The sequence below is a fragment of the Bos javanicus genome, chromosome 19 (genome assembly GCF_032452875.1).
Source record: "Bos javanicus breed banteng chromosome 19, ARS-OSU_banteng_1.0, whole genome shotgun sequence".
Classification (NCBI taxonomy): domain Eukaryota; kingdom Metazoa; phylum Chordata; class Mammalia; order Artiodactyla; family Bovidae; genus Bos; species Bos javanicus.
The window spans coordinates 9,238,458-9,264,516 of record NC_083886.1 but is presented as its reverse complement, the minus strand read 5'-3'; the positions used below and the strand labels follow the sequence as shown (position 1 = coordinate 9,264,516).

The 26,059-nt window shown below is 53.3% G+C and overlaps 1 protein-coding gene across 3 annotated transcripts in view; it reads right to left on the bottom strand.

Annotated features, from left to right (window-relative positions):
- Nucleotides 1–1,494: 1,494 nt before the first annotated feature.
- AKAP1 (A-kinase anchoring protein 1) overlaps nt 1,495–26,059 on the bottom strand; it is a 36,479-nt gene continuing 11,914 nt past the window's right edge. For all 3 annotated transcript variants that reach the window (XM_061390040.1, XM_061390041.1, XM_061390039.1), the window contains 10 exons: nt 15,832–17,389; nt 13,497–13,630; nt 11,640–11,766; nt 10,991–11,118; nt 9,302–9,479; nt 7,921–8,071; nt 7,465–7,532; nt 6,624–6,697; nt 6,362–6,424; nt 1,495–5,996 (listed from right to left, as the gene is read on the bottom strand). In XM_061390040.1, coding sequence (XP_061246024.1) covers nt 5,922–5,996; nt 6,362–6,424; nt 6,624–6,697; nt 7,465–7,532; nt 7,921–8,071; nt 9,302–9,479; nt 10,991–11,118; nt 11,640–11,766; nt 13,497–13,630; nt 15,832–17,365 — 2,532 coding nt within the window. In that variant the 5' untranslated portion in view covers nt 17,366–17,389 and the 3' untranslated portion in view covers nt 1,495–5,921. The remainder of the gene's footprint in view (nt 5,997–6,361; nt 6,425–6,623; nt 6,698–7,464; nt 7,533–7,920; nt 8,072–9,301; nt 9,480–10,990; nt 11,119–11,639; nt 11,767–13,496; nt 13,631–15,831; nt 17,390–26,059) is intronic.

Here is a 26,059-nt window from a genome sequence, read left to right as displayed (position 1 = left end):
AAAGTCAGAAGAAACACAACAAACAGAAGTGAATCAAAAGCACTTCCCTGGTGGCCCAGTGAATAAGAATCCATCTGCCAATGCAGGGCACACAGGTTCCATGCCTGGTCTGGGAGGATCCCACAGGCCTGGGCATCAGCACAGCTGCAACTGCTGAGGCCTGGCGCACCCTGGAGCCTGGGCATTGCAAAAAAGGCGAGCCCCCACTCTGCAACTAGAGAGCCCACTCACCACAGCAAAGAGCCAGCACAACCCAAAATAACTTTAGAAGTGAATCAAAATAACTCAGGAACACGTATATAAGAAACAGTGTTCTGCCTGTTTTCCTCTGAGTTTGATTATTTCTGATCCCACATTTAGGTCTTTAATCCATTTTCTCTTTGTGTGTGGTGTTAGGAAGTGTTCTAATTTCAGTCTTTTACAGGTAGCTGTCCAGTTTTCCCAGCACCACTTAATGAAGAGACTATCTTTGCCCCACCGAATACTCTTGCCTCCTTTGTCAATGCTAAGGTGCCCGTGTGTACCAGTGGGGTGGATGAACCTACAGCCTATTATACAGAGTGAAGTCAGAAAGTGAAAAACAAATGTTGCGTATTAACCCATACATATGCAATCTAGAAAGACTACTGATGAACCTACTTGCAGGCTGCAATGGGGGGAGGGTAAAACAGAGAGGGTGGGACGAGTGGAGCCTGGAAACACACACCCTATCGTGTAAGCCAGCCAGCCAGTGGGAACTTGCTGTGTGACTCGGAACCCAAACAGGGGCTACGACAACCTAGAGGGGTGAGAGGGAGGCTCAAGAGTGAGGGGACGTGTGCACACTTGTGGCTGACTCGTGTTGGCGTGGGTCAGAACACAATACTGTAATCATCCTTCATCCTTCAATTTTTCCTTTTTGGTAATAAAATTAAAAAAAAAAGAAATAGATGAGCAATAAAGTTCCTAACAGTGAGTTGGGCAAAAATCGTTGACAACATGACTGAAGTTCAATGTCACCATTAAAACATTCTTGAGATAGAGGCATATGTGAAAAGTTTATAATTCTGAACTGTATTCTAGATATTTCAACACAATTCATGGGACACAGAACGTGTGTGTGTGTGCACATACTTGTAGGAAGGGCAGAAATCTGACATTCTGCTGAGTTTCTTCTTGTTTAGGGAGAAAAGTGGGTAACTTAAAACTCACTGATAACACAGAATCAAGATGTTGAATACTTGTTAAATGTTGTTAATACTTAATAACATTAATAACTTAATGTTGTTAATTAATACTTGTTGAATGTTGTTAAATTTACTACAGGGAAAATTTTTGACCAAGCAAATAATGATGAAAGCAAAAAAAAAAAAAGAGAGAGCCAGTCAGAAAGCAACAGGAAAATGAACTAAACACCAAATAATATTACAACAGTGATCACGATGAACAGGTGAAATTCACCTACTGACTTTCCAGATTTCACCAGAAAGTTGTCAAGGAGACAGGAAAACATGATGCCAATACATACAAAATCCTTTAATGTACTCCTCTTAGAAATGGATAGTACAGGTAAGAGAAAAAAATTGGGGGAGGGGGTGGAGGGAGACAGCAAAAAAGGAAAACAGATTTAATTTACAAGCTGAATTTAATAGATCACATAAAATTTTATACCAAACCAACAATAATGCATTATTTTCAGGTGTGGCAGAACATTTTCCACAATTCCCTTCCCCCCGCAAAAAAATCATTCTAGAGTTTACCTGGAGAATTAAATGCACCAAAGAACCCAGAATTTTCTGAGTAAGAATATACCCATGAGGCTGTCAGTACTGGAGTGATAGTAATGAAGGCAACAGGCCAGTCCTGAGCTGCCCAGACCAGCAGCCTCCAGCCCCCCGTGACTGTGGAGCACCTGAGCTGCTGTGAGTGCAAATACACAGATGGGATTCCAAAGACTTAATATAAAAACACCCAAATATCTCAGTATTTCTAACACCCATTACATGTTGAAATAGGTTAAATGAACCATTATTGATTTCATCTGCTCTTTCCTTCTTATTGAGACTCCTAGAAAATTTCAAACTATACACGTCTCACACTCCATGTCGCTGGACAGAGCTGGTCTAGAAACGGGTCTGGGTTTTCAATTTTCTGTCCACATTCTTTGACGTCCACGGAGACTGTTTTCCTTTTAGATCAGATTTAAAATGTTTCCTGTCTGGCCTAGGTGCCATGAGTTTCTCCTGGGTTTGTTTACATAAATGTTAATTTTTCTAAAAGGTGAAATGATGGATCTCTCCTGTCTGTGTTTTTCCAATTCTCAGTTCTGAAACTCTCCTAGAGGCTGGTCAGTGAGCCACTGTGGTGTATGGGGACACAGGAGGGGGAACGATCATTCTCACACTGACACAGAGGAGCTGTGGTCCAGAACCTGGCTTTCAGCCTCACATCTGCTCCACCTGCAAACCGAAGTCCCCACCATCTATCTCTGGGGTCAGCTGTGGCTCACCCCAGAGGTGGTCATGAGGACCAAGTGATGTTTAGCCGCAAAGTCATGTCCAGCATTTTTGCGACCCCATGGACTGTAGCCCACCAGGCTCCTCTGTCCGTGGGATTTTCTAGGTAAGAACACTGGAGTGGGTTGCCATTTTCTCCTCCAGGGAATCTTTCCATGACAGAGATGGAACCTGTGTTTCCTGCATTGGCAGGCAGATTCTTTACCACTGAGCCTTTTGAGGACCAAGGATTACTGTAAAACAGCACAGCACCTGACAGTAAGTTCTCCGCAACTCCAGCTCAACCTTATCTTAAGCCTACGGTGGTGCAGCAGTAACCCCAGAACAGACACCGACACCCTTCTAGGTCCAGTCCTTTCTCCCGCAGCAGTGCCCCAAGGACCAGAGAGGGGCTACAGCCCACACAAGCACCTGCAGTGACAACAGGCTGGCTCTCCGGCTCCTGTGCTCAGCCATCCACCTCTCCCTCACACCTGGCGGAGATCATCCCTGCCCTTAGCTTCTCCCATTTAAGAGTTCACGCTTACACTTAAGCTGCTGCTGCTGCTAAGTCGCTTCAGTCGTGTCCGACTCTGTGCGACCCCATAGATGGCAGCCCACCAGGCTCCCCCGGGTAATTCCGAGAACACACCAACAAGCAGAGGGACACCATCTGGCCTGGCAGAATGAGGACCTCCACGAACCTGGAAATCCACTCCTCAGTAAAAGCAACGCAAGTACCAGCAAAATGGTCAAAATGACCTTTTTCAGAACTCTGGAAATTAATCCAAGGCCCACGGCAACCTAAACACTATCTATCCAAAGTGTACAGGCTCCTCAGTAACTTCTTACGTTTTCTCCAATATCCCAGCCCTGAGAGCTAAGCCCTGAGACACCAAGCACAACCTGCCCCCCATGAGCCTGGGCCCTTAGTCCTGATCCCATCACCTGTCAGCCCAAGAGCCTTCCCAGAGGAAGCCATCTCAGCCAGACCACTCTGGTTTGGCCTCCACTCCGTCACCTCCCCTGCACTCCACCCTGCACAGAATCACGGGTTCCGGCCGTCAAAACCCCTCCACTGCTTCCCAAGAGAGAAGCCACGTCTGCACCCCCGGCGGTGACAGCCCTCTTCAGACTAGCCTAAAGGCTGCCACACGCCACGTCCCGTTTCAGTGATGCAAGCTGTAAAGAAAAGGCTTAGCCCCGCGTATAACCAACTTGACCAAAGTCACAACCCACTTACGGCTGGGAGTGAGGGCTGTTGGTGGTTAAGACCACACGAGAGCTCGCTGAGGGCCAAGCTCCATTCCAGCAGGAATATTTCAATTTCATTGCCTTATGAGGCTGATACCAAACAGTGGCAGATTTTTTCTTGTGATCCAAAATCACTGCGGATGGTGACTGCAGCCATGAAACTAAAAGACACTTGCTCCTTGGAAGAAAAGCTATAACAAACCTAGACAGCGAATTAAACAGCATAGACATCACTTTGCCAACAAATGTGCATATCATCAAAGCTATGATTTTCCCAGTAGTAGTGAACAGACACGAGTTGGACCATAAAGAGGGCTGAGTGCCAAAGAATTGCTGCTTTGGAACTGTGGTGCTGGAGAAGACTCTTAAGAGTCCTTTGGACTGCAAGGAGATCAACCCTGAATATTCATTGGAAGGACTGATGCTGAAGCTCCAATACCCTGGCCACCTGATGCAAAAAGCCGACTCATGGGAAAGACCCTGATGCTGGGAAAGATTGAGGGCAGGAGGAGAAAGGGCCAACAGAGGATGAGATGGTTGGATGGCATCACCGACTCAACGGACATGAGCTAGAACAAACTCCAGGAGAGAGTGAAACAGGAAAGCCTGGTGTGCTGCAGTCCATGGGGTCAGAAAGAGTCGGACATGACTGAGCCACTGAACATCCACCACCACCATTATCTGAACATGGAAACTGAAGCCTGTGTTTCACCCACTCGGTACCCAAACCCAGGGAGAGAGGCTGCAGCTCTGGGGAGAATGCCTTCTGTGCCCTGGGGCTCTATTAGCACTCCAGGGACCCTGGAGGGGTGGGCAGGCCCAGAGGCCACGGCTCAAGGCCCGGAGCCTATGTTCGAGAGGAGAGGCCTTTCGATCAAGACTTGGTTCTGCTCTTAAATCACTTCACAGATTTATTAAGAGTGCACAAAGAATTTGGGCAACCAGTGCTTTCTCCTCAAGCCTGGCTGTCTGAGAACATCACAGGAAGAAGCCAGAGGAAGGCTGGCCGCCACCTTGTGGAGCAAAGGGGAGGAAAAAACCAGATGGAAATTTCTGGCTAAACTGTCTTCAGAGAGCCATGAGTCTCCTAGTTTAAGTGGCACCCTAGAGCCCGCCACACTCACAACCACCCCACGACTCCCCAGCTGTGTGCACCATGGGAAAAAACAGAAGCTACAGTGTATACAATTTGAGATTTGTATGTTTGTATGTTTAAGTTACTTAAATCGCACAATGCTGCATGAAATCAGTCTAAAAAAGAATCAACACACACCACTGCAAGGTAATCCACTGAGGGTTTTTTTTTTTGTTTTTTTTTTTTAAACAAATTTGTACAGGAAAAAAAAAAAAAAAAATCCCCGGGTCACACCCTATACCATACGCTCACCCTGTCCGGTTATGCAGGAAGCAATGGGAGCTGGGACAGGCAGCGGCCATAGATGACACGGGATGTGGAAAAACCGCGAGTTCCCTTTGTTCTCCAGTGTATCTTGTACAAAATAATTACATTTTTTTAAACATATTTACAGAGTTTGCACAAATAGAAAATGGTTACAAATTACAACCAGGCTTGGCAAGATAAGTTCCCCCCCTCCTCTATCACTGACTGAGGCCGGAGGTACGATTGCTCTGTATTTACAGATGCATTAAAAAGTCTGTCTTCTTAGAGACCTAGATGGAGTTCATAAAAAATGGTTAAACAATCACAAATTCATTTGTAAGCTATACAAGCGATTGACGCCCATCAGTCAGTTCATGTCTTGCTCCCTGAAGAAAGCCTTGAAGGTAAAAGAATCCCTTCCCCAAAAGCAAGAACACATCCCTTGGCCTGTCTGCTTACAGGGGTTTGGGTTTGGGAGGAAATATAGAGGCAGGAAGAAGGGAGGAAGGGAATGGGGGGAGGGCAGGACAACCGAGCTGAGGCAGTTTTCCTTTCATCGTTTTTGTTTGTTTTATAAACAGCTTGGAGCCAGGTTAAGCTGACTGGCTTGTTACACGCCATCTGATGGCTTTGAAAAGAACCCACAATTCCCTCGTCTCAGAGACGGAAACAGCTCAACATGACTACAGTACGGAACGAAAGGACTCTCTGGAGACAACAAGTGTTTGTAATTCTGCTGTAAAGTCTTTGCCTTGAGTGCCAAGCCCAATTTCAACAGTGCAAAACAGACTCCAGAGGTGGTGTGGAGCGGGTCAGAGGCTCGAGTAGCAGCTGTCCACCCACTGAGCGAGTCCTCGCTCCACCAGCGACCGGTTTATCAACACCACCTAGGAGAGAAAGGTGCTGGAGAGCGCGGCCACGGCACTGGGCCTACCTTCCGGGTCCCCCTCAGCCCAGGCCCCATCACCGGCGCCTGAGTGACTGGGCCGGGCCCGCCAGGGGCTCACGGACAGGCTCTCCCAGCGGGCGAGCAGGCTCTCCACACTCTAGTACCAGGGGACGGAGGGGAAACCCCAAGGGACAAGGTCCAAGAGAGCCCAGGGACGTCCTGCTACGGGGCCGCCAGAGCTCCGCGGGGATCGTCAGCTGCACCTCCAGCCGCCACCCGCTAGATGACAGCGGCATCCCCACCCCAACGGCGGCCACCAAGAGCGTCTCTGGGCGTGACGGGGGAGAGGAGGCCAGAACTTACTTCATCTCCAACCACGCTCCACAGTTGAATCAGAGGAAGGCCGGTTGGGCTGTAACTCGTAACCTGAGAGAAAAACCCCCCATGGTGTTAATAAGCTACCCCAGGCCCCTCTCATTCAAGACTGCTGGTCGACCTAGGGTGTGGGCCAGGGGAAGGCAGGCGCTATAGGTCTGCTCACAAGAAGCCAGGAGAGCTCAGAGAGGCTGGAGGCGCCAGGCGGGGGCTCCTGAGACAGACCCACCAGCCCGCCCGCACCACACACCTGAGCCAGCAGCGCTGTGTTCCCCGTCATCTCGCTCATAGCCGCGTCCGCCTCGGGGGAGAAGTGGTCATCGTCTGAGGAGAGGGAAAAGCAGCGTTCGACTCTCAGAGGCCGAGCACTCGTCACACAGCTCGCAGGTGTTCTCCAAGCAGACGTCACACGCTGCCACGGAGCAGGACCTCCTGGGACAGAGCCCCAGGCCTCCCTGGGTACACTCGGGGTGCCTGCTGCATGCCACCCCCCGGGGGACAGAGGCTGCCTCCAGTGGAAGTATCGCTGCCACAGACACTGATTCGGGGGCTGAATGGACTGTCATCTCACAGACTCAGGAACACACGTTACAGGTGAGAACATGTGAGACAAGGGTCAGTGGCTGACGGTCAGCCGCGCCCACAGTGATGCAGGTGCGATTCAGACCAGGCAGCTGGCCATACAGTCCACTCTGCGCAGCGGTCCCAGGTGGGTGGGGCGCGTGACAGCATCTCTTGTCAGATCATACCCTCCTAACAAGGACACACCCAGGGTGAGAGGCAGGGAGGACGGGAGCACAGGGCTAAGGTCTGGGAGCATCTAGGGACGGAGCAGTCTCTGCAGGAAGCCTCTCAAAGCCAGAGGCCCGGGTGGAGGCCAGGGCAGTGGGCCTGAAAGCGGGGGTCCAGGGACCAGCACCGCGGAGAACTTGTTAGAAACGCAACTTCTCGGGCCTCCACCCAGACCAGTCCATGGAAGCAGAGTGGCCGCAACCTGTGCTGCTTAAGCCTGGAAGCTGAGAACAAGGGTCTCACAGAGAAGACCTCCTCTCAACACCTGCTGCGCCCCGGCCCGCGGCCCCACCTGTTACCTGACAGGGGCATCACGCTGTCCAGAAGCACCTCCGCTCCCTGGAACGGCAGGGTCACAAAGTCAGACCTGAAAGACAAGCATGGTCCGAGCTGAGCCCGGACGCCACACTGCCTCACCCCAGGCGGACACTCCCCTCCCGCTCAGTGCCGTGACCCCAAAACCCAGTGAAGCCACACAGAGGCGCACACGACAGGCACAGGCCACTGCTCCCGCTCGCCCGCGCAGGCCCGGCCCCAGAGGCGCTGCTTCCATCAAGCGCGCAAGAGACGCCGCCTCCCTGTGCCCAGCGACACCTGGACTTCTTCCACTGGACGGGCCTCTCTGCTCTGTTTGGCTGAGGCAAGGACGGGATTCGTTTGCATCATCCTCTCCCAAACAGAGTGGGCAGCGGCAGGAAGAACCCACCCACGTCCCAGGCGCCCGCTTGGCAGACATCACGGCCGACTCGACTCACCGGATCTGCCGCAGCACGTCTACCTTCACCCTCTTGTAGCCACCATAGTCGACGTAGCGAATCTCGACCTCGTTGGTGTCCTCGTAGGCGGCCACCACCTGGGCTCGCCACCAGGCCCCGTCCACGCCAGGAGCAGCGCAGATGACTGTTACTGCGGGCAGACGAGAGCGTGTGCCCAGAGCCGGCGCGGGGCGGGGTGGCCACAGGCCATCCCGGGCCCAGCACGGACCAAGGGCAAGGCCTGCCAGCCGTGCATCTCTGCTGCCGCAACGCCCCCGAGACCAGAAAGCACCCACCCACGCCTCTTTCTCTGAGACGTTCTCTGAGGCCAAGGTAGACACAGATTACCTGATATAAGCCAGGTAAATTCCAGAATTCATGGAATGGACCAGCACCTGCCTTATACTCTGAAAGGAATATCTCAGAAAGAATCCAGAGCCTCAAGTGCAGCAGATCTCTGGTTGGCTGCCAGGACCTGCTCTGGCCCACCGCAGACCAGACCGAGGGCTCCCAAGCCCGAAGCCCACTTCTGGCCTTTGCTTCAGGACGGTGCTGAGAGCAGGAATGCTCGGGGCAGTCAACCAGGCCACAGCGCAAGTGCCCCTGAGCGCCACCAACCCCAGCCCGGAGCAGCAAGGGCGGGGGCCATGACACGGCTGGCCTCACTGTGCCCTGACCCTGAAGAGCAGGCCCCAGTCCAGTCCAGTCACCTCCTGGCCTCCAGTTCTGTCTTCACTTCTGGGTTGAAGCAACGTCAGAGAACCTGACAATATTCCTCCAAAAGGAAAAGCTTAATATAAAATGTCCCCCAAATTTCAAGTTTTCCTTATGTCTTAACGCCCACTGGGGGCTTCAGGTTAGGAGTCAAGTTAGGTAAGAGACATTAGATCTCTGCTAATGAGGGTGATGAAGGTAACAGAGCTCCGGGGCAGGGTCCACCTGGGCAAGTCACTGACTTCAGAGTCTTCATTTTCTCACCCGCTGACTGGAGATGCCCCAACCCACCGTCACCAGACTCTGGGACCGTCTATGGGAGTGGCGTCTGCAGCAGGTACTGTGCGTGTCTGACACACACAGTAGCCACCCCAGCCCTCAACAGGCGAGCAGCAGAGCTGAGACCTGAACCCTCGTGCCAACTCTGTATTCTGACCCCTTCTTTCCGTCAGCCTATGGAAACACCAGTGTGAGCTAGCCAGGGAATGGAGCCCAGCGCACCCCAAGCCGACACCAAGAACTCAGGGATGCTATTCCCATGAAGAACCCCAGAACAGCCTCCTGCTGGTTAAAACCATGGGCAGAACAAGAGGAGACCCCCCAAAACTTCTCCCCGAGCCTGGCCAGAGCACAGGCGCCCCCCTCTGGCCCCGAGGGCAGCGCTTACTCTCCACTGGGGTGGGCAAGGTGGGGATGCCAGGCTGAGAGTAGCAGAGGTACATCTGCTGGTCCAGGCTGCGCAGCGCGTGGAAGGTGGGGTGTGTGTGCTGCTGCACAAACAGGTGCCCGGCGTTGACCTGGTTGACCACGATTACCTCCACAGTGACGCCGTCCGGGAGCATGAGCTGCAGAGAGCAGAGGGGCATGTGCGTTCAGCAACCCTTCTCACACCTGGGATAAATTCTGAGGCCCCAGGGCAAGACTCCAAATCGACACATCTTCGAAAAAGGCACAGCAAACCAAAGCAACATGGCTCCTAGACAGCAGAGGTGCAAGGAAAATTCTCTTAAGCCGTTCAAAGTGTTTGGCTCCCCTGTGGCCCTGACCCTGCAATGCCCCAAGTAACCACAAGAGGTGGCCTCAGTTCAGCTGGGCAAGGAGGCCCCCAGGTGTCCATGGTGGATGGAGCGTCTGGCCGCCCACGGGCCTGGGCACAGCTTCTGCCCAGTCCACCTCTTCTCCAGACTCTGTAAGACCCAGGGAAGGCAAACAGCGATGGGGTGGCCACTGAGAACAAGAGTAAGAGATGGTCAAGCCTGAGGGCCACTCTGCCAGCTCCTTGGAACGGCAGCTGACTCCAGGAGCTCCAGCGTGACTGTTGGCATCCCTCCAAGCTAAGGCAACACCGAGGCACTGTGGACACAGAAGGGCATCCACGCCACCTCCAGCCAGGCGGCCACAGAAAGAGCTTCAGGTGAGAGCTCCGCGCCGACCCCCCGGCCCTGCAGGCTGACAGCCATGGCTCCAGCCACTCAGAGCCCAAGGACAGGAGGCCTCACCAACCGCTCAACTACTTGAAAAAGAGAGAGTGGCTTTGGGGCCAAGCCTCACGGGAAACCCCGATGATTCAGAAGTGAAGCGTGGAGTGGGGGTCAGCCCACTCCCAGATATCCACAAGAAAGGAAGGGACACCCACCCTTCCCCCGAAGCACAAGGGTACCGGGAGGGAGGAGACACAGGATGAAAAGGCCAGCGTCCTGAACGTTCTCTTGGAGTGCACACCCAGCCTACGTGTGACACGCAGTGCTCTCAGCCTCCAGAAACCTACAGTTCTGCTCCCAGTGAGACGAGGCGCACAGGGCTGGAGGCACACAGCAGCAAGGGGTGACAGGCCCCAGAGACCCCACAGCCCCAGCACACAGGCCCCAAAACGCCAGCTCCTCTGCTAGGGCTCCCAGGGCTGGAGGTGGAGTGGGGGTCTTTCCCTTTATGACACAGGTGCCCCTCGTGAGGATGGAAGGGGAAGGGCCTCCTTCACCAGGGCCACCGCTGGACCCAACTCCACCGGGGGGTCCCCGAATCAGGTCTCAGGGTGATCAGGACAAGGCACAGCTCGAAGGCATCCCGAGCCAGCCTGCACACGGCCAGTCAGGAGGGAGTAGTTCCTTCCAGGCAACTGCCTGGAGAACAGACTGCCCAGGTGGCAGAGGTGGGGAGAGCGGTCCTTCCAAGCAGGGACCGAGAGGCCTCCGGTTTCCTACAGCACCCTGGCCCCCAGCCCAACCCAGAGAACTAAAAGCAGAGCTGGCCACTGGCCGGAGGTGAGGGGGCAGGCCTCAGTGTGCCCCGGGCCTTATTTGCCCACGGCCTCGGGAGCTTCCATCTGGGGCCAGCCAGGAGGAAGGGGAATGCTCACCCAGGAAGTCATTGGAAGAGAAGGCAGTGCCAGCGAAGGCAGCGGGGGAGCGTAAATGTTGGTGAGGTTCAGTTCTTTGAACTTCTTGCCAATCAAGTTCAGCGCCTTGTCCACATGATGCTGAGAGCCTGAATGTGGGGCCAGACCACAGTCACAGGGCTCAGACAGAGAGCAAAACTGAACTCAGGCCCGCCCCGCCCCGCACCGCCTTTCCCCAGAGTTCAGGTGCACCTGTAAGGTGCCAAAATGCCAAGCCTCGCCTTAGGGTGAAATGCATCTAAAGCTGGAAGCCTGTCGCCCTTTCACACTTGGCCTCTATTGGTTACGACTGCACTAACGCAACAGGAGCTTAGCTGACGGAGAGGCCTGGCCTTTGTCCACCATCAGCCCAGGACCCCTGGCCAGTCCCCGAGTGCCCACCCTTTTCCCGCCAGAAGATCTGGGGGATCCAGAGTCTCCTTTAAGTACCGCAAGTGAAGATGAGGCTAAAGGGAAGACTTGCCCACTCCCTTCACCTGGGGTGAGCAGCAGGGCTTTCTATTCAGAGACTTAGACTCCAAAAGGGAGCAAGTGGGACTCAAATGCTTCAAGTCACTTACGTTCCAGGTAAGAAAACTGTCATAAAACCCAGGCAGCGGCTGCCACTGACCTTCGATGTGGCAGACCTGGATGTTCTGGGTGTAAGGCAGGGTGGAGATGTAGATCTTGGCACCAGATGTCTGCTTGAGAAAACTCACGTAGCGTCCCTGCTTGCCAATCAACCGACCAACCAGGTGCTTCGGGAGAGAGAGAGAAGTGAGAGGGTTAACAAGAAGCCAAACTCGAGCATCCCCAAGACCCGTCTCTGCTTCACACCAGGTCAGGCTCACACGTATTCTCGGCACTCACTCACCAGGCACGGTTCTGAGTGCAAAACAAACAGCATCTGTTTATCACCATTTTACAGTTGATGGAACAAACCCAGAGAGGTTAAACTAATTTGGCCAGGCTCACACAGCTACTGGCTTCCCTGATAGCTCAGCTGGTAAAGAATCTACCTGCAAAGTGGGAGCCCTGGGTTCGATCCCTGGGTTAGGAAGATCCCCAGAAGGGAAAGGCTACCCATTCCAGTATTCTGGCCTGGAGAATCCCATGGACTGTATAATCCATGGAGATACAGTCCATGGGGTCGCACAGAGTCGGACTCAACTGAGCGCCTTTCCCTTGCACACAGCTACGCAGCAGCTGCACCAGGCAGCAGCCCCAGGACACAGCAGTCTCCATTTCCTCCCCCACAACGGGGCTCACATTCAGAGGCTGCAAAGGCAGCATTTTCTCCTCCTAGACACTGGGATGTTTCTAAGCACAAGGTTGGATTTTTGAGTCCTCTACCTCTCCAAGTCTGCTCAGGTCCAAAGAATGGCCTCAGTTTGAAAACAAAGGTCTAAGAAAGAACCCTTGGGCTCCGGCTGCCAACTCCAGAGCACACATCCCCTGTGAGCAACAGGAGCCAAACTCAGCCCAATATAAGACAAACCCTGAAGCAATCCCCAATGACCCCACCCGGCAGAGCTGCTAGGGACACAGTCACCCTGCACCCAAAGCTGCCTGGGTGTGCCCTTTGCAACCACTGAAGGAGAGAAAAGAGGGCAGCTCTGCCTTCAGGATCAATGGGATAAAGACATAACCAAGGGAGCCAGCCGTGTGGGTCAGAGCGGCCCGCCTGACCTCGAGGTCACACCAGGCCAAGTTTCCACCTTGGCAGGAGGCTAAGAGCCCAGAAGAATGCAGTTGGCCAATTATTTCTGAACCCCTGAGACAAACGTCAAGATCAAGCTAATAAGATGTAAGTTAGAAAAGCAAGAAGCTAGAAATCACTTAAGCACCCTGGAATTGGGGGACTGGTGAAGTAAACTGACATTCACACAATGAATCATGCAGTTAAAATTCCATTTTCAAAGAATAACACAGGAAAATTAAGTTGTTAAATATTTAAAAGCATTAATTAAAGCAACATAATCTTAGTTTTGTTTAAAAACCACAGGGTGCAAGATGAGAAGGAAATAAAAGTCTTCCTAGTAACTCTCGGGGGTAGGATTAAGCTGATTTTTATTTTCTTCCTACACTGCTATATTCCTCAAGCTCTCTAAAATACGGATTTATGCTGTGCTCAATTATAAAATACAGTCTGCGTTGGAGAGCGTGAGGAGAGCGTGCTGAGGGGACTCCTGGCCAGCCCCTGTCCTCAGCCTCGCTTTGCTAGCATCTCCAAACTGATCTGAGCCCTGCACGCCCAGAAGAGCCCTGAGGAGGGGAGGAGCCGGGGAGTGTGAGAACGCCGCCCCCAAGGGCAGCTGGAGGGACTCCGTGCTGCCGGAGCTCTCCAGACTCCAGGCAAAGCGGAGCATTCCCACCCCTTCAGCCTCCGGCTCCCTGGGGGCTTCTCCTGGTTTAGGTCCCCCCTTGGCCCCCTCTCCCAAGCCCGCTGACCTGGGACCCGGGGTCTCTTAGCGCTCACAGCCCTTACCTTTGGCACCTCGATCTCCCAGATGATCAGGTCGACCTTCTTGGGATTGGAGCCTGCCTGGGCATTCTGGAAATCGTCAGGCTTCCTGAAGCCACAGCAGCTGTCCACCGAGTCCATGCTGTTCCCGTCTGAGCCTGCAGGGGAGGAAGCAGCACGCACAGACACGGGCCCAGAGCAGTTAATAACGTACAACTTCCAAACTGGCACTCCCAGGAGGCCCCCGCCCCACGCCCCCTCCTCAGGCTTGGCAGGTGACTGTCAACTCGCAGTCTAGAAGGCTCAGAACAGCCCCAATGAAAGGCGGACTGGGGGTGTAGATACACCTAATTTTAGCCTGTCACTTACAGCCCCACTTGCTGAACTGGCAGCCGCGCCCAGCACAGCTGCTGGAGCAGAGACAAGTGGTAAACTGGGAAGAAACTGATGTTGGCTCAGCAAGGGGAGTCCATGGGGTGGGGGAGGGGACAGGCCAGCAGGTCCCCAAGGTCTCGGCGGCCTGCGCCTGGTGTAGGTCTCGGTGGAGCCCAATTGGTCACAGCTGGTCTACACACAACCAAGCAGCTCCTCCGATGAAGGGTCCCTGGGCCCCAAGGCCCCAGGCCGGGGCACTCACGCAGGGGCCTTCAGCCGATCAGAACTACAGAGTCCCCACTTGCCCTTATCCCGGTCAGGGCCGGGAAGAGTGGGCGACGGGAGGAGGCCCCCTCCCTCTGCTGAGGCCTGACTCGCGCACCGCTGAAGGCTCTCAGGGCTCCCGATGGGTCTTCGGTCCCAAGAGGACACCCACATTCGGGGTCTGCCAGGGGGCCCACAACCCAGACAAGGGGTCAGACGGCTTCAGAAAGTGGCTCTGGCTGAAATATGGAAGACTCGACTGCCAGAAATAGATCACTCCTGAGAGGCTACTAACTAGGTTATTTTCCACATGGTTTCTCTAAGCCCTGGACATAATCCCCTACCAAGCGATCCCGGCCCTGCCTAGACAGAGGCAGGCACTCCTCCCAGCTACGACGAAGCGCCTCCCTCGACACTAGGGCCTTCACGCTGGGAAAACCACCCTTCTGGAGAGAGGTCTGCTTAGCCTACCTGGCCGATGCGGGCTCGGCTCGTACCCGGCCCCCAGCTGCTGCCCGACCAAGCAGGATGGGCCTCCACCCTGATGACACTTAGAGGGGGCTCAGACCACACCGCAACTCCCGGCAGCCCCCACCTGCTGTGCCCAGGGCCCACCACCCCTCCTCTGAGGCCTAGACTCATCCCAGCAGCTGCCACTGCCAAACTGGGGTCAACTTCCGTCCATTTTCAGATGTTTTAGAATGACTTTAAGAAAGTAACTTGGCACCCCTGAAGCCGGGTGCCCCTTCTGGCCCCTGACTTCTCCACACGGGTGGCCGGCAGCACTGTTTCCCATCGCAGGCACACAAAACAGCAGTGTCTTCGTCACTAACAGCGCCTTACAGGCGACAACACGCGGTGCCACAAGACGCTGCTGAGAGCAGTAAAGCTCCCCAGAGGAGCCCCGGCCTTCCTGGGGCTCAGATGATGGGAGCACCTCCAGGACAAGCAGGCTGCAGACCCGCAGAGGAACCCGCGGCCTCTTCCGTGAGATAAGTGCAAATACCCCAGGGAAGCTGCAAAACCAGGGTCAGGAGCTGCTGACCTGTAAGTGAGCGGTCTGAACTGTCTACGCTGGGGTCAGCACTCGAAAAACCCATTGGACACTTCATTACCAAAGTGCCCCTTTCCCGGGGGGTGGAACTGCAGCTGCACAGAAAGGAAATGGCTGAGGTTCTCTGCGAAGGAATAGGTGACAGCAACAGGCAGGAGGCGCGAGCCTCCCGCAAGGATTCGAGGCTGTGGCCATTCTCTGGGCACTTACCCCGAAAGAGCTTCTGGAGAAGGAAAGCAGGTGAAGACATGGGAACAAGCACGTTATTAAAAGGAAATAAATCATTGAAAAAGCTCACCCGTTCTTGGTACTCAAGCGGATTAAAGCTAAAGGGGCCTCTCCGTCTTTACAAAAGCTATTAGGAAGTTAGTGTGTACACTTAAGTTACTGGGTGAACCCAACTTGAGCTGGTTCCTTCAGAAGGGCTGGGGAGGGTCCCCGGCTGCAGAACCAAGTTACAGCTCCCATGGCTTTGGGGTTCAGGGCAGCGTTCACTTCTCAGTTGCCCCCCCAGCTCTCTCCTGTACCCCGATTTCTGCAAGCCGCTGGGACACAGTGTAGAAGAGCATCATGACTACAGAAGCAGCAGAGGCAGGCCAGCCACCTTTCCCAACTGAATGAGGGGAGACACCCCGCTCCTCTCGGGGACACCCCAGGCCCGCCTACCTCCCGAATGGTCTGCTTCCGCGTCCACGGTCCATCCGTCCTCAGTCCCCAAGTCTGACAGCTCCCCCTTCAGCACCCCATTGCTGACGGGCACAGTACTTTCGGGCAGCGGTGGGGTGGCGGCCTCGCCCCTGGGGCTGGGGGAGGTCTCCAGACAACAGTCTTCAAGCCCCGAGGTGCTGGCGGAATCTGAGCACTGCCCAGAGGCCGCGCCACAGGGGACAGCCTGGCCGCCGTCAGACACGCAGGGGACATGGGTGGTCTCTTCCCCGGTGCCGCCTGCCTCGTCCAGCAACTCGCGGAGGGGGGCAGCCGGCAGAGGGCAGGGGGCCAGGGAGATGTGGTGTGCAGAGTTCTTTGGCTTCCTGTCCTTGGTGGGGCTGGACAGAGGGCTGCTCAGGCAGCTCACGTAGGTCTTTGGCGCTGGCAGGTCCCCTGCCGGAGGCTCTGTGGAGGGGAGGGCCGTGTCCCTCAGACCCGGGGCCGCCTCTACCGCAGCCAGGGTAGGCTCCGAGGCCTCCAGGCCCAGGGGGGTTTTCTGGCTGGCGGGGGCACAGCTCTCCTCCTTCAGCCCTTGGGGCTGGGTGGCTGAGGCCTGATACACCCGGCCTGCAATCCTGCCCATGGTGGTGGCCAGCACCTCCTCGGTGGCCTCCAGGATCACTTTGGAGATGATCTGGAAGGCAGCCTGCTCGATCTTCTCGCTTCTGTCCCAAGTCTCCTCCCCACCCTGCTCCTGGGGAAAGGTTCCATCCCAGGCTCGGCCCGCCAGGCCCCGCGGCGCCAGCGTCTCCTCCTCGGGTGCCGCCTCCACCACGGCCTCCTCCAGCAGGCGGCCCGGGTCCTTCTCTCCCGCTCCGGCCGCCCGGCTGCTCTGTAACTCTAACTCGGGGGCTGGCTCCCAGGCCGCCGGCCCTTCCTCCAGCACGTTCTCTCCCAGCACCGCGTCCCCCGTGCCTTCGGCGCCCCCTGTCTCCCGGGCCTTCTCTTCAGGGGCCGGCTTTTCCGCGGGGGCTGCAGGCTGACCCTGGCGGCCCCGTCCCCCCGGCCGGCCCAGCACGGCCTCTCGCTTACACACCTCGACTGCCTCGTGGGGGAACGGAAGGCCCTTGGGGGCTGGCAGGGGACACTCTAGAGGGACAGCCTTGGCTTCGTCGCCCGCGAGGGTGAGCTCCACCTCCTTGCGCGCTCCCGGGCGGAGTCTCGTGTCCGCGGGGTTCGGAAGGCTGCCCGAGGACTCGGACCTCCGGCAGGCCGGGTGTGCCCGCAACAGGGCCGCCGGCTCCGGCGAGGGCCTGCCACCACCGCACAGCTCCCTCTCAGGCGGTGGGCTGGCTGCTCCAGGCCGCGAGTCTTCCACTGGGAGCACCTCCTGGGCCTCAGGGCCGGCCCGCAGCGCCACCGCACCGGCCTCCGCTGCTCTGTCGTGGCTGTCGAGGGGCTCTTTTTTACGGGAGAAAAACCACCACCAGCCGAGGAGCGCCAGCACTCCAGGCAGGGCCAGGGGGAAGAGTGAACGGAACTGGATCGTCATCCTGGAGGCGTGGAGTAATTACACCTGCGGGAAGAGGAGAGCAAGGGGGAGCCGTGAGAGCCGGCGAGGGCTCCTGATGGGATTCACTGCCCAGGAAGGCCAGCCGCGCCCCTGGCCCCTGGAAGGCGCAGCCCTCCCTCTGGGCACACCCCGGCCAGTGACCCACGCGGGGGGGGGGGGCGCGCACTGCCCCCGGCCTGCTGCCCGCTCATCCAGGCACACTCCCCTGAAACACACTGAGCCGGCTCCCGAAACCAAGTCCTTTCCTGCGTCACTTCTTGATGCCCAATTCTCCCTAGGTTCCCCCACAAGGGACTAGCTGTGTTTAGTGTTTTCATTCTCTCAACTCCCAGAACACTTCTATTCAGGTGATATTGCAGCACTTTTAAATACCCATGGAAATCCGTGTGGACACGTCCCCTCAAAATCATCCCCCAAATCATCAGCCAAGGAAACAGTAGTTATGCCACAATTAAGTCAGAACAAAGGACAAGTGAGATTTTTCAAGGGATGGGGGGTGCCCCAAGGCGAGGGACCAGCAACACACAGGGCTGTGGAAATCGAGTGGTTTGAGAGTCAAGCTGTTCAACGGGTTCAGTGAGGCTCTTGCATCCACTGCAGAGGCTGCGCTTTTTTCTGCAGTAAATAGAGAACCAGCTTTGGTTTGCAAGGAACACACACTCCCAAACTGTGCTTCTAGCTTATTACAGGAGCATGTCAAATGAAAGGAAGCTGAGTACCTGGTCCGTCAGATCCAGGCAAAGAGGACTAAGAGCCCAGAAGAGGCAGTAGACAAGAGACGGAAATGGCTTTCTCCACCTGTGAGGCGGGGACACACTGTAAGGAATGGCTGGCTAAGGTCAGCTGAGACATACATGAAGTGCTGGTAAAGCAGGGTTAGCTCTCATGAGGGGCATGGACGGACGTGTTCTAGAACACACACTTGCATGCACTGCCTCCCTACCAGCAAAATTTATTTTGTCTGCAAAAATGACAAGAATCCTTAAAACGAAAAATCCTCCACTGTTACGGTGAATTATCCCTCATGTGGTCTGTGCGTGGTAGTGGACGTAAGTGATGCTTTAACGATTCTTTAACTGTTAAACTTGCACTAGTTTAACTTGGCTTCCCCTGTGACTCAGCAGTTAAGAATCCACCTGAAAAGCAGGAGATGTGGGTTCACAATCCTTGGGACAGGAAGATGGCCTAGAGAAGGAAATGGCAGCCCACCCCAGTATCTTGCGTGGGAAACCCCAAGGACAAAGGAGCGGGCGGGCTACAGCCCACGGGGTACAGAGACAGACACAACTCAGTGACTAAACAGCAACTAGCTGAATTTATTTACATGAGTGCACTCTGGAAATACCAGAGCCTACTCTTGTTTCCCAGGTGGTTTTAATGTTCAGCCAAGGCAAAAGAAAGTTCAACCACTGCAAAAACAGGCCTGGAAACTTTGCTTCTCGAAGCGTAGTCTATGGACCAGAAGCACTGAGCGTCACCTGAGAACCTGCTGCCCACCCCGGGCCCACTGAATCGCGCGCTGCCATTTAACAGGACCACCAAGGTCCCCCCAGCACATGGAGGCTGCGGAAGGGGTCCAGGGAAGAGTGTTCTGCTCCAAAGTGAAGGCGTTGGGGGGCAGTCATTTCCAGAAACTCCCTTGTTTGTAAAGAGAAACCTTCTTGCTAATATTCAAAGATGAAGCAATGGGACTGGAAAATACAAAAGCAAAGCTAAGCAATGGCCGGGGCTCAGAAGACTGTACTAATCCCTTCAGGCAGAAAGCTTCAAAGATGCTACCCTGGAGCTTCAGATTCAAACACAACCTCACTAGATGCTTTCCCATGCATTGTTTAATCCTCAACTACCTGGTTTGGAATACCTATTACCATCCTAAAGGTTAAAATACCTCAAGGGGCTGAACTTGGGTCTCACTTCAGTTCGGTTCAGTCGCTCAGTCATGTCCGACTCTTTGCGACCCCATGAATCGCAGCACGCCAGGCCTCCCTGTCCATCACGAACTCCCGGAGTTCACCCAAACTCATGTCCATGGAGTCAGTGCTGCCATCCAACCATCTCATCCTCTGTCGTCCCCTCTTCCTCCTGCCCCCAATCCCTCCCAGCATCAGAGTCTTTTCCAACGAGTCAACTCTTCACATGAGGTGGCCAAAGTACTGGAGTTTCACCTTTAGCATCATTTCTTCCAAAAAACACCCAGGGCTGATCTCCTTTAGAATGGACTGGTTGGATCTCCTTGCAGTCCAAGAGACTCTCAAGAGTCTTCTCCAACACCACAGTTCAAAAGCATCAATTCTTCGGCGCTCAGCCTTCTTCACAGTCCAACTCTCACATCCATACATGACCACTGGAAAAACCATAGCCTTGACTAGACGGACCTTTGTTGGCAAACTAATGTCGCTGCTTTTCAATATGCTATCTAGGTTGGTCATAAGTTTCCTTCCAAGGAGTAAGCGTCTTTTAATTTCATGGCTGCAGTCACCATGTGCAGTGTTTGGAGCCCAGAAAAATAAAGTCTGACATTGTTTCCACTGTTTCCCCATCTCTTTCCCATGAAGTGATGGGACCGGATGCCATGATCTTCGTTTTCTGAATGTTGGGCTTTAAGCCAACTTTTTCACTCTCTTCTTTCACTTTCATCAGGAGGCTTTTTAGTTCCTCTTCCCTTTCTGCCATAAGGGTTGGTGTCATCTGCATATCTGAGGCTATTGATATTTCTCCTGGCAATCTTGATTCCAGCTTGTGCTTCTTCCAGCCCAGAGTTTCTCATGATGTACTCTGCATATGAGTTAAATAAGCAGGGTGACAATATACAGCCTTGACGTGCTCCTTTTGCTATCTGGAACCAGTCTGTTGTTCCATGTCCAGTTCTAACTGTTGCTTCCTGACCTGCACATAGGTTTCTCAAGAGGCAGGTCAGGTGGTCTGGTATTCCCATCTCTTAAAGAATTTTCCACAGTTTATTGTGATCCACACACTCAAAGGCTTTGGCATAGTCAATAAAGCAGAAATAGATATTTTTCTGGAACTCTCTTGCGTTTTCCATGATCCAGCGGATGTTGGCAATTTGATCTCTGGTTCCTCTGCCTTTTCTAAAACCAGCTTGAACATCTGACAGAATATGGTCCACTGGAGAAGGCAATGGCAAACCACTTCAGTATTCTTGCCTTGAGAACCCCATGAACAGTATGAAAAGGCAAAATGATAGGATACTGAAAGAGGAACTCCCCAGGTCAGTAGATGCCCAATATGCTACTGGAGATCAATGGAGAAATAACTCCAGAAAGAATGAAAGGATGGAGCCAAAGAAAAACAATACCCAGTTGTGGATGTGACTGGTGATAGAAGCAAGGTCCGATGCTGTAAAGAGCAATATTGCACAGGAACCTGGAATGTTAGGTCCATGAATCAAGGCAATTTGGAAGTGGTCAAACAGGAGATGGCAAGAGTGAACGTCGACATTCTAGGAATCAGTGAACTAAAATGAATTTAACTCAGATGACCATATAATGGCAGGCAGGAATTCCTTAGAAGAAATGGAGTAGCCATCATGGTCAACAAAAGAGTCTGAAATGCAGTACTTGGATGCAATCTCAAAAATGACAGAATGATCTCTGTTTGTTTCCAAGGCAAACCATTCAATATCATAGTAATCCAAGTCTATGCCCCAACCAGTAACGCTGAAGAAGCTGAAGTTGAACGGTTCTATGAAGACCTGCAAGATCTTTTGGAACTAACACCCAAAAAAGATGTCCTTTTCATTATAGGAGACTGGAATGCAAAAGTAGGAAGTCAAGAAATACCTGGAGTAACAGGCAAATTTGGCCTTGGAATACGGAATGAAGCAGGGCAAAGGCTAATAGAGTTTTGCCAAGAGATCGCACTGGTCATAGCAAACACCCTCTTCCAACAACACAAGAGAAGATTCTACACGTGGACATCACCAGATGGTCAACACTGAAATCAGATTGATTATATTCTTTGCAGCGAAAGATGGAGAAGCTCTATACAATCAGCAAAAACAAGACTGGGAGCTGACTGTGGCTCAGATCATGAGCTCCTTATTGCCAAATTCAGACTTAAATTGAAGAAAGTAGGGAAAACCACTAGACCATTCAGGTATGACCTAAAAATCAAATCCCTTATGATTATACAGTGGAAGTGAGAAATAGATTTAAGGGACTAGATCTGATAGATAGAGTGCCTGATGAATTATGGACTCAGGTTCGTGACATTGTACAGGAGTCAGGGATCAAAACCATCCCCATGGAAAAGAACCTGGGTCTACTCCACATTAAATCCAGAACCCAAGGGTGTGTGCAAACAAGGCATTGTACAGAGCAAGGAAAGAAGTTTGTACTTCTCTTAAAACTTAATGATCCTATCCTATGATGCCCAAATCCCACACCCAAAATCTTTCCTTTAAAAAAAGAAAAACACAGGCAGACATCTCTATGTATTAAGAATGTTCACTGGGAACTCAGGGTTGTTGGGGGGGAAGGGTGGGAGGAAGGGATAGTTAGGGAGTTTGGGATCGACATATACACACTGCTCCATTTTAAACGGATAACCAACAAGGCCCTACTGTATAGCACATAGAATTCTGCTCAATGTTATATGGCAGCCTGGATGGGAGGGGCGTTTGGGAGAGAATGGATACATGTATATGAATGGTGGAGACTCCTCACAGTTGTTCAACTGAAACTATTACACTGCTTGTAAATCATCTATACTCCAATATAAAATAAAAAGTTATAAAAAAAGAACATTCATTGGGGTATCATTTGAAGCAAAACTCAGAGGAATGACTGCTAAATGTACTGCAGAACCTATGCATATACCAGTTTTGCAGAAGGAAGCTGATCTCATGTACTGACATGGGAAAACTGCCGTGATACAGAAAACAAAAGCTGTAGACCAGTGTGCATTTGTGATTATGTTCACATAATCTCAAGGAAAAACTGGGAAAGATCCGCGTCAGGCCTCTTGGTTGTGGAAGGGGGGAGGTTTGTACATTGATCTCGCAAATCTTCCCAGACCTGTCTATTTATTTATCCTTATCTGTAAATAGAGATAGTCTTCTTTCTCTCAGGAAGAGAATTTTAAATTTTTTTAACAGAGATTCTCCACCTTGGCTGCCTGTTGGTATCATTTGGGAACCTTTAAAACCCCAAGGTGGCACCCAGATCAATTAAATCAGAATCTCAGGCTGAGACTTGGGCGTCAGGTTTTGATTCCACCTGAAATCAACCCAGGTGATTTCAAAGTGCAGTGAAGTTGGGGAATCACTGTTCCATAACAACCTGCGCACACCCCAGAAAAGGTGAGATTAAGGAGAATTGCTTTGTGTTTAATGTCTTTCACATAAAAAATTTAAAAAATGAAATTTGAGAAAGAAAACAGGTTGGGGGGAAGGGGGCACTCAGGATAAGGCAGTCCGTCCCTGGCCTGATATCAGATCAAGTCCCACCCAAGAGATCACACGCAACAGGAAGTGGGGCTGGGGTATGAACCCAGGTTTTCTTCTCATCAGCAAATTCCTATTCTACTTCTTCACTAATTCGGCAATCCCAGAGTTTATAGCTGTGATTCCCATCATATTCTAGCCATTCTCTACTCTCAGGTAAGAGATTAAATGGAATGGGATGGAGAGGAAGAAAAAGAATCCTACGTCTTAACAACCCAGAGTGGGCAGTCTCCTCACGTTACATACCAGGGGCCCAACTTTTACAGTCTTAAAAATCAGGGTGTAAGTGGGGAGCTGCTATCCAAGATACAAACTGCTTCTCAAAACAGCTGGGAGAACCCGCTCCCCACTCCCTTGGAACTAAAGTTGATGGCAGGGGTCTGCTCTCCCGCAGGCCCCGCCCCACTCCCGGATCAGATCTGTGCTACCCTGAGGCAGAGGTCAGACACAGACCCCTGTCGAGCTTCGGTCCTGCACCCAGGACACGCACACCGCAACCTGCCCCGTGCCAGGCCTCCCCTGCCGCCTCCCCGTTCTGCTCCCTTCCTAGTGCAGACTGGGGCCACGACACCTGCCACCTGCCCACCTCACCCTCCAGCCCAGCTCAGTCCGCACACACTGAGGCCCAAGCTCCCAGCAAGAGTCACCACCTATAGCCTCACCCAGCCCAATAGGCCACTCAGTTAATGACAGCTCAGGAAACACTTTCTACTTTGCCAAGCTGGACCAATACCCAAAAGGGCCTCAGAGAAGGCGGGAAACGCTGCTCCTGTGAAGCAACGTCACCCTCCCCACAGGACCCGGGATGTCCCAGCGGAGCCCCAGCGCCCACCACTCACCAGGGCCCTCAAGCCGAGGAGCCACAGCTTCCGTGTGAGCAGCAGCACCTGGCCCTGCACTGCCCCGTCTCCCGCAGGAACTGCTCCCGGCTCCTGAGTTCAGAGCGAGCAGATCCCCAGACGGGAGTGGGGCGCAGAGCAGCAAGGGCCCTGGGACCAGGGCCAGAAGCCCCCGGACCAGCAGCCACTCCACCCAAAGGCAACGCGTTCAGGAGGCGAGTGGATTTCACCAAGGGCACGGCGGCCTGGGAGCACCTCATAGGGAGCCCCACTTCCCACCAGTCAAGAACTGCCCCTCACTTCCTTGGCTCTTCAGTCTGGAAGGGTCCTACCTGAGCTAATGTCACTTGGATAGACTTGGGAATCAGTGAGGTGCCGATTTTCCCTGCTTCACAAGGTCTGACAGACCTGGACAGGTGGTGTAGGAAGCGCCCACCTCTCCTGAACACTGACCACAGACACACACACAGACACACACAGATACATACACACTCTGCAGCCTCCGTCAGCCCACTGCTACCTTCCTTCTCTGGGCACAGAATCACGAGTTGCTCTCTTGGCCCTGGTTCTGTGCATGTGTGACTTGTTGTTTTAACCTGAACCTTTGAAGATACAAGTGGCATTTAGCACCATAGGTCTAGCAGCCTTCACACTCACTCACTGGGAAGGCAGGTTCCTTCCCTAGGGCCTACTACCCGGGAGGCCAAGGACACTGCCTCCCGTTCTCGCAGAAGAATGCAGAAGGGACCTTAACACTGGTGGGGAGGACGGCCTGGCTATTTTGAATCTGGTGGAACTGAATAGCTGCCTGTTTATTTTTAGCAGGTCCATTTGCTGGGGAATAGATGCAGGCTGGCTGGCTTCCCAGTGGTCACACAGCCCAAGGCTGGCACGTGCCACAGCCCCACAAGACTGCAGCATTCACCTGGACTCCCCAGGATCTACGGAGAAGGCAATGGCACCCCACTCCAGTACTCCTGCCTGGACAATCCTGTGGATGGAGGAGCCTAGTAGGCTGTGGTTCATGAGGTCAGACACAACTGAGCGCCTTCACTTTCACTGTTCACTTTCATGCATTGGAGAAGGAAATGGCAACCCACTCCAGTGTTCTTGCCTGGAGAATCCCAGGGAAGGCGGAGCCTGGTGGGCTGCCGTCTATGGGGTCGCGCAGAGTCAGACACAAGTGAAGAGACTTAGCAGCAGCAGCCCCAGGATTTAAAGAGAGTTCTTCCTTCTCCCAGAGGCACCTGCAGCTTCTCAGAAGAGCTTGCTGCTGCTGCTGCTAAGTCACTTCAGTGGTGTCCGACCCCATGCGACCCCATAGCTGGCAGCCCACCAGGCTCCTCTGTCGCTGGGATTCTCCAGGCAAGAATACCGGAGTGGGTTGTCATTTCCTTCTCCAATGCATGCATGCATGCTAAGTCTCTTCAGTCGTGTCTGACTCTGTGCGACCTTATGGACAGCAGCCCACCAGACTCCTCCGCCCACAGGATTCTCTAGGCAAGAATACTGGAGTGGGTTGCCATTTCCTTCTCCACAGAAGAGCTTACCCCTGGAGAAATACTGGTCTCACCCCAAGCCTGATGACCAGTTCAGTCACTGCAGTCTAGAGCCTTCTGCTAAGTAAGAAGGCAAATTTCCAGGAGATTTATTAAACAAGAAAACAAGTGTTGGTCCCAGTAACTAAGTCAATTTGGCTGCGGTTATTGTTAGAAAAAGAATGGCATGTGATTCATGACAGGGTGGGCGGGGGAACTGGTCGTAACACAAGAGCCGAGGGAACACCAGGAGACTCACAAGTCCAGTGTGGGCTTGGGCCTGGATCCACTCCTGTGTTCTGAATGGACTGTCATACACTCTCCAAGTGGAAATTGGAACGTTTCTTCCATTATTCCAGCATGATGTGTCACAGTCCTGGGGTGTTCACCAACAGGGGGCGCAAGACACCCCATCTCTGCGTGTCCAGCACATCAAACTCTTGCTAAGGAGCTTCTCCTCTTAAGGGGTCCCTTCCAAGGACAGGAAATAGCTACATGACCCAGCACTTGCTGCCACCGCCTTCAGAGAACAGCAGGCTGCTGGCTGGGCCAACATCACCCCCACCGACCCGCCCCCCTCACCACCCTCCACCCTGAGAGGAAGGTCACACACAGAGGTCTTTGTATAGGACTACCAGGGTGTCTCTGGATCTGTACAGGACACATTTACCCAATTCCTCACCAGGCTGAGGTTATGTGCATACATTTAAACCATGCAAATAAAAACTTCCTGTCACCAGAAGCTCACAACGCCAATGGAAGACTCTGGGTGTCTCTCACACACAGAACTGCACCAAGCTGAGCCCACCTTCAGACGTGGCAAAGAGTACTC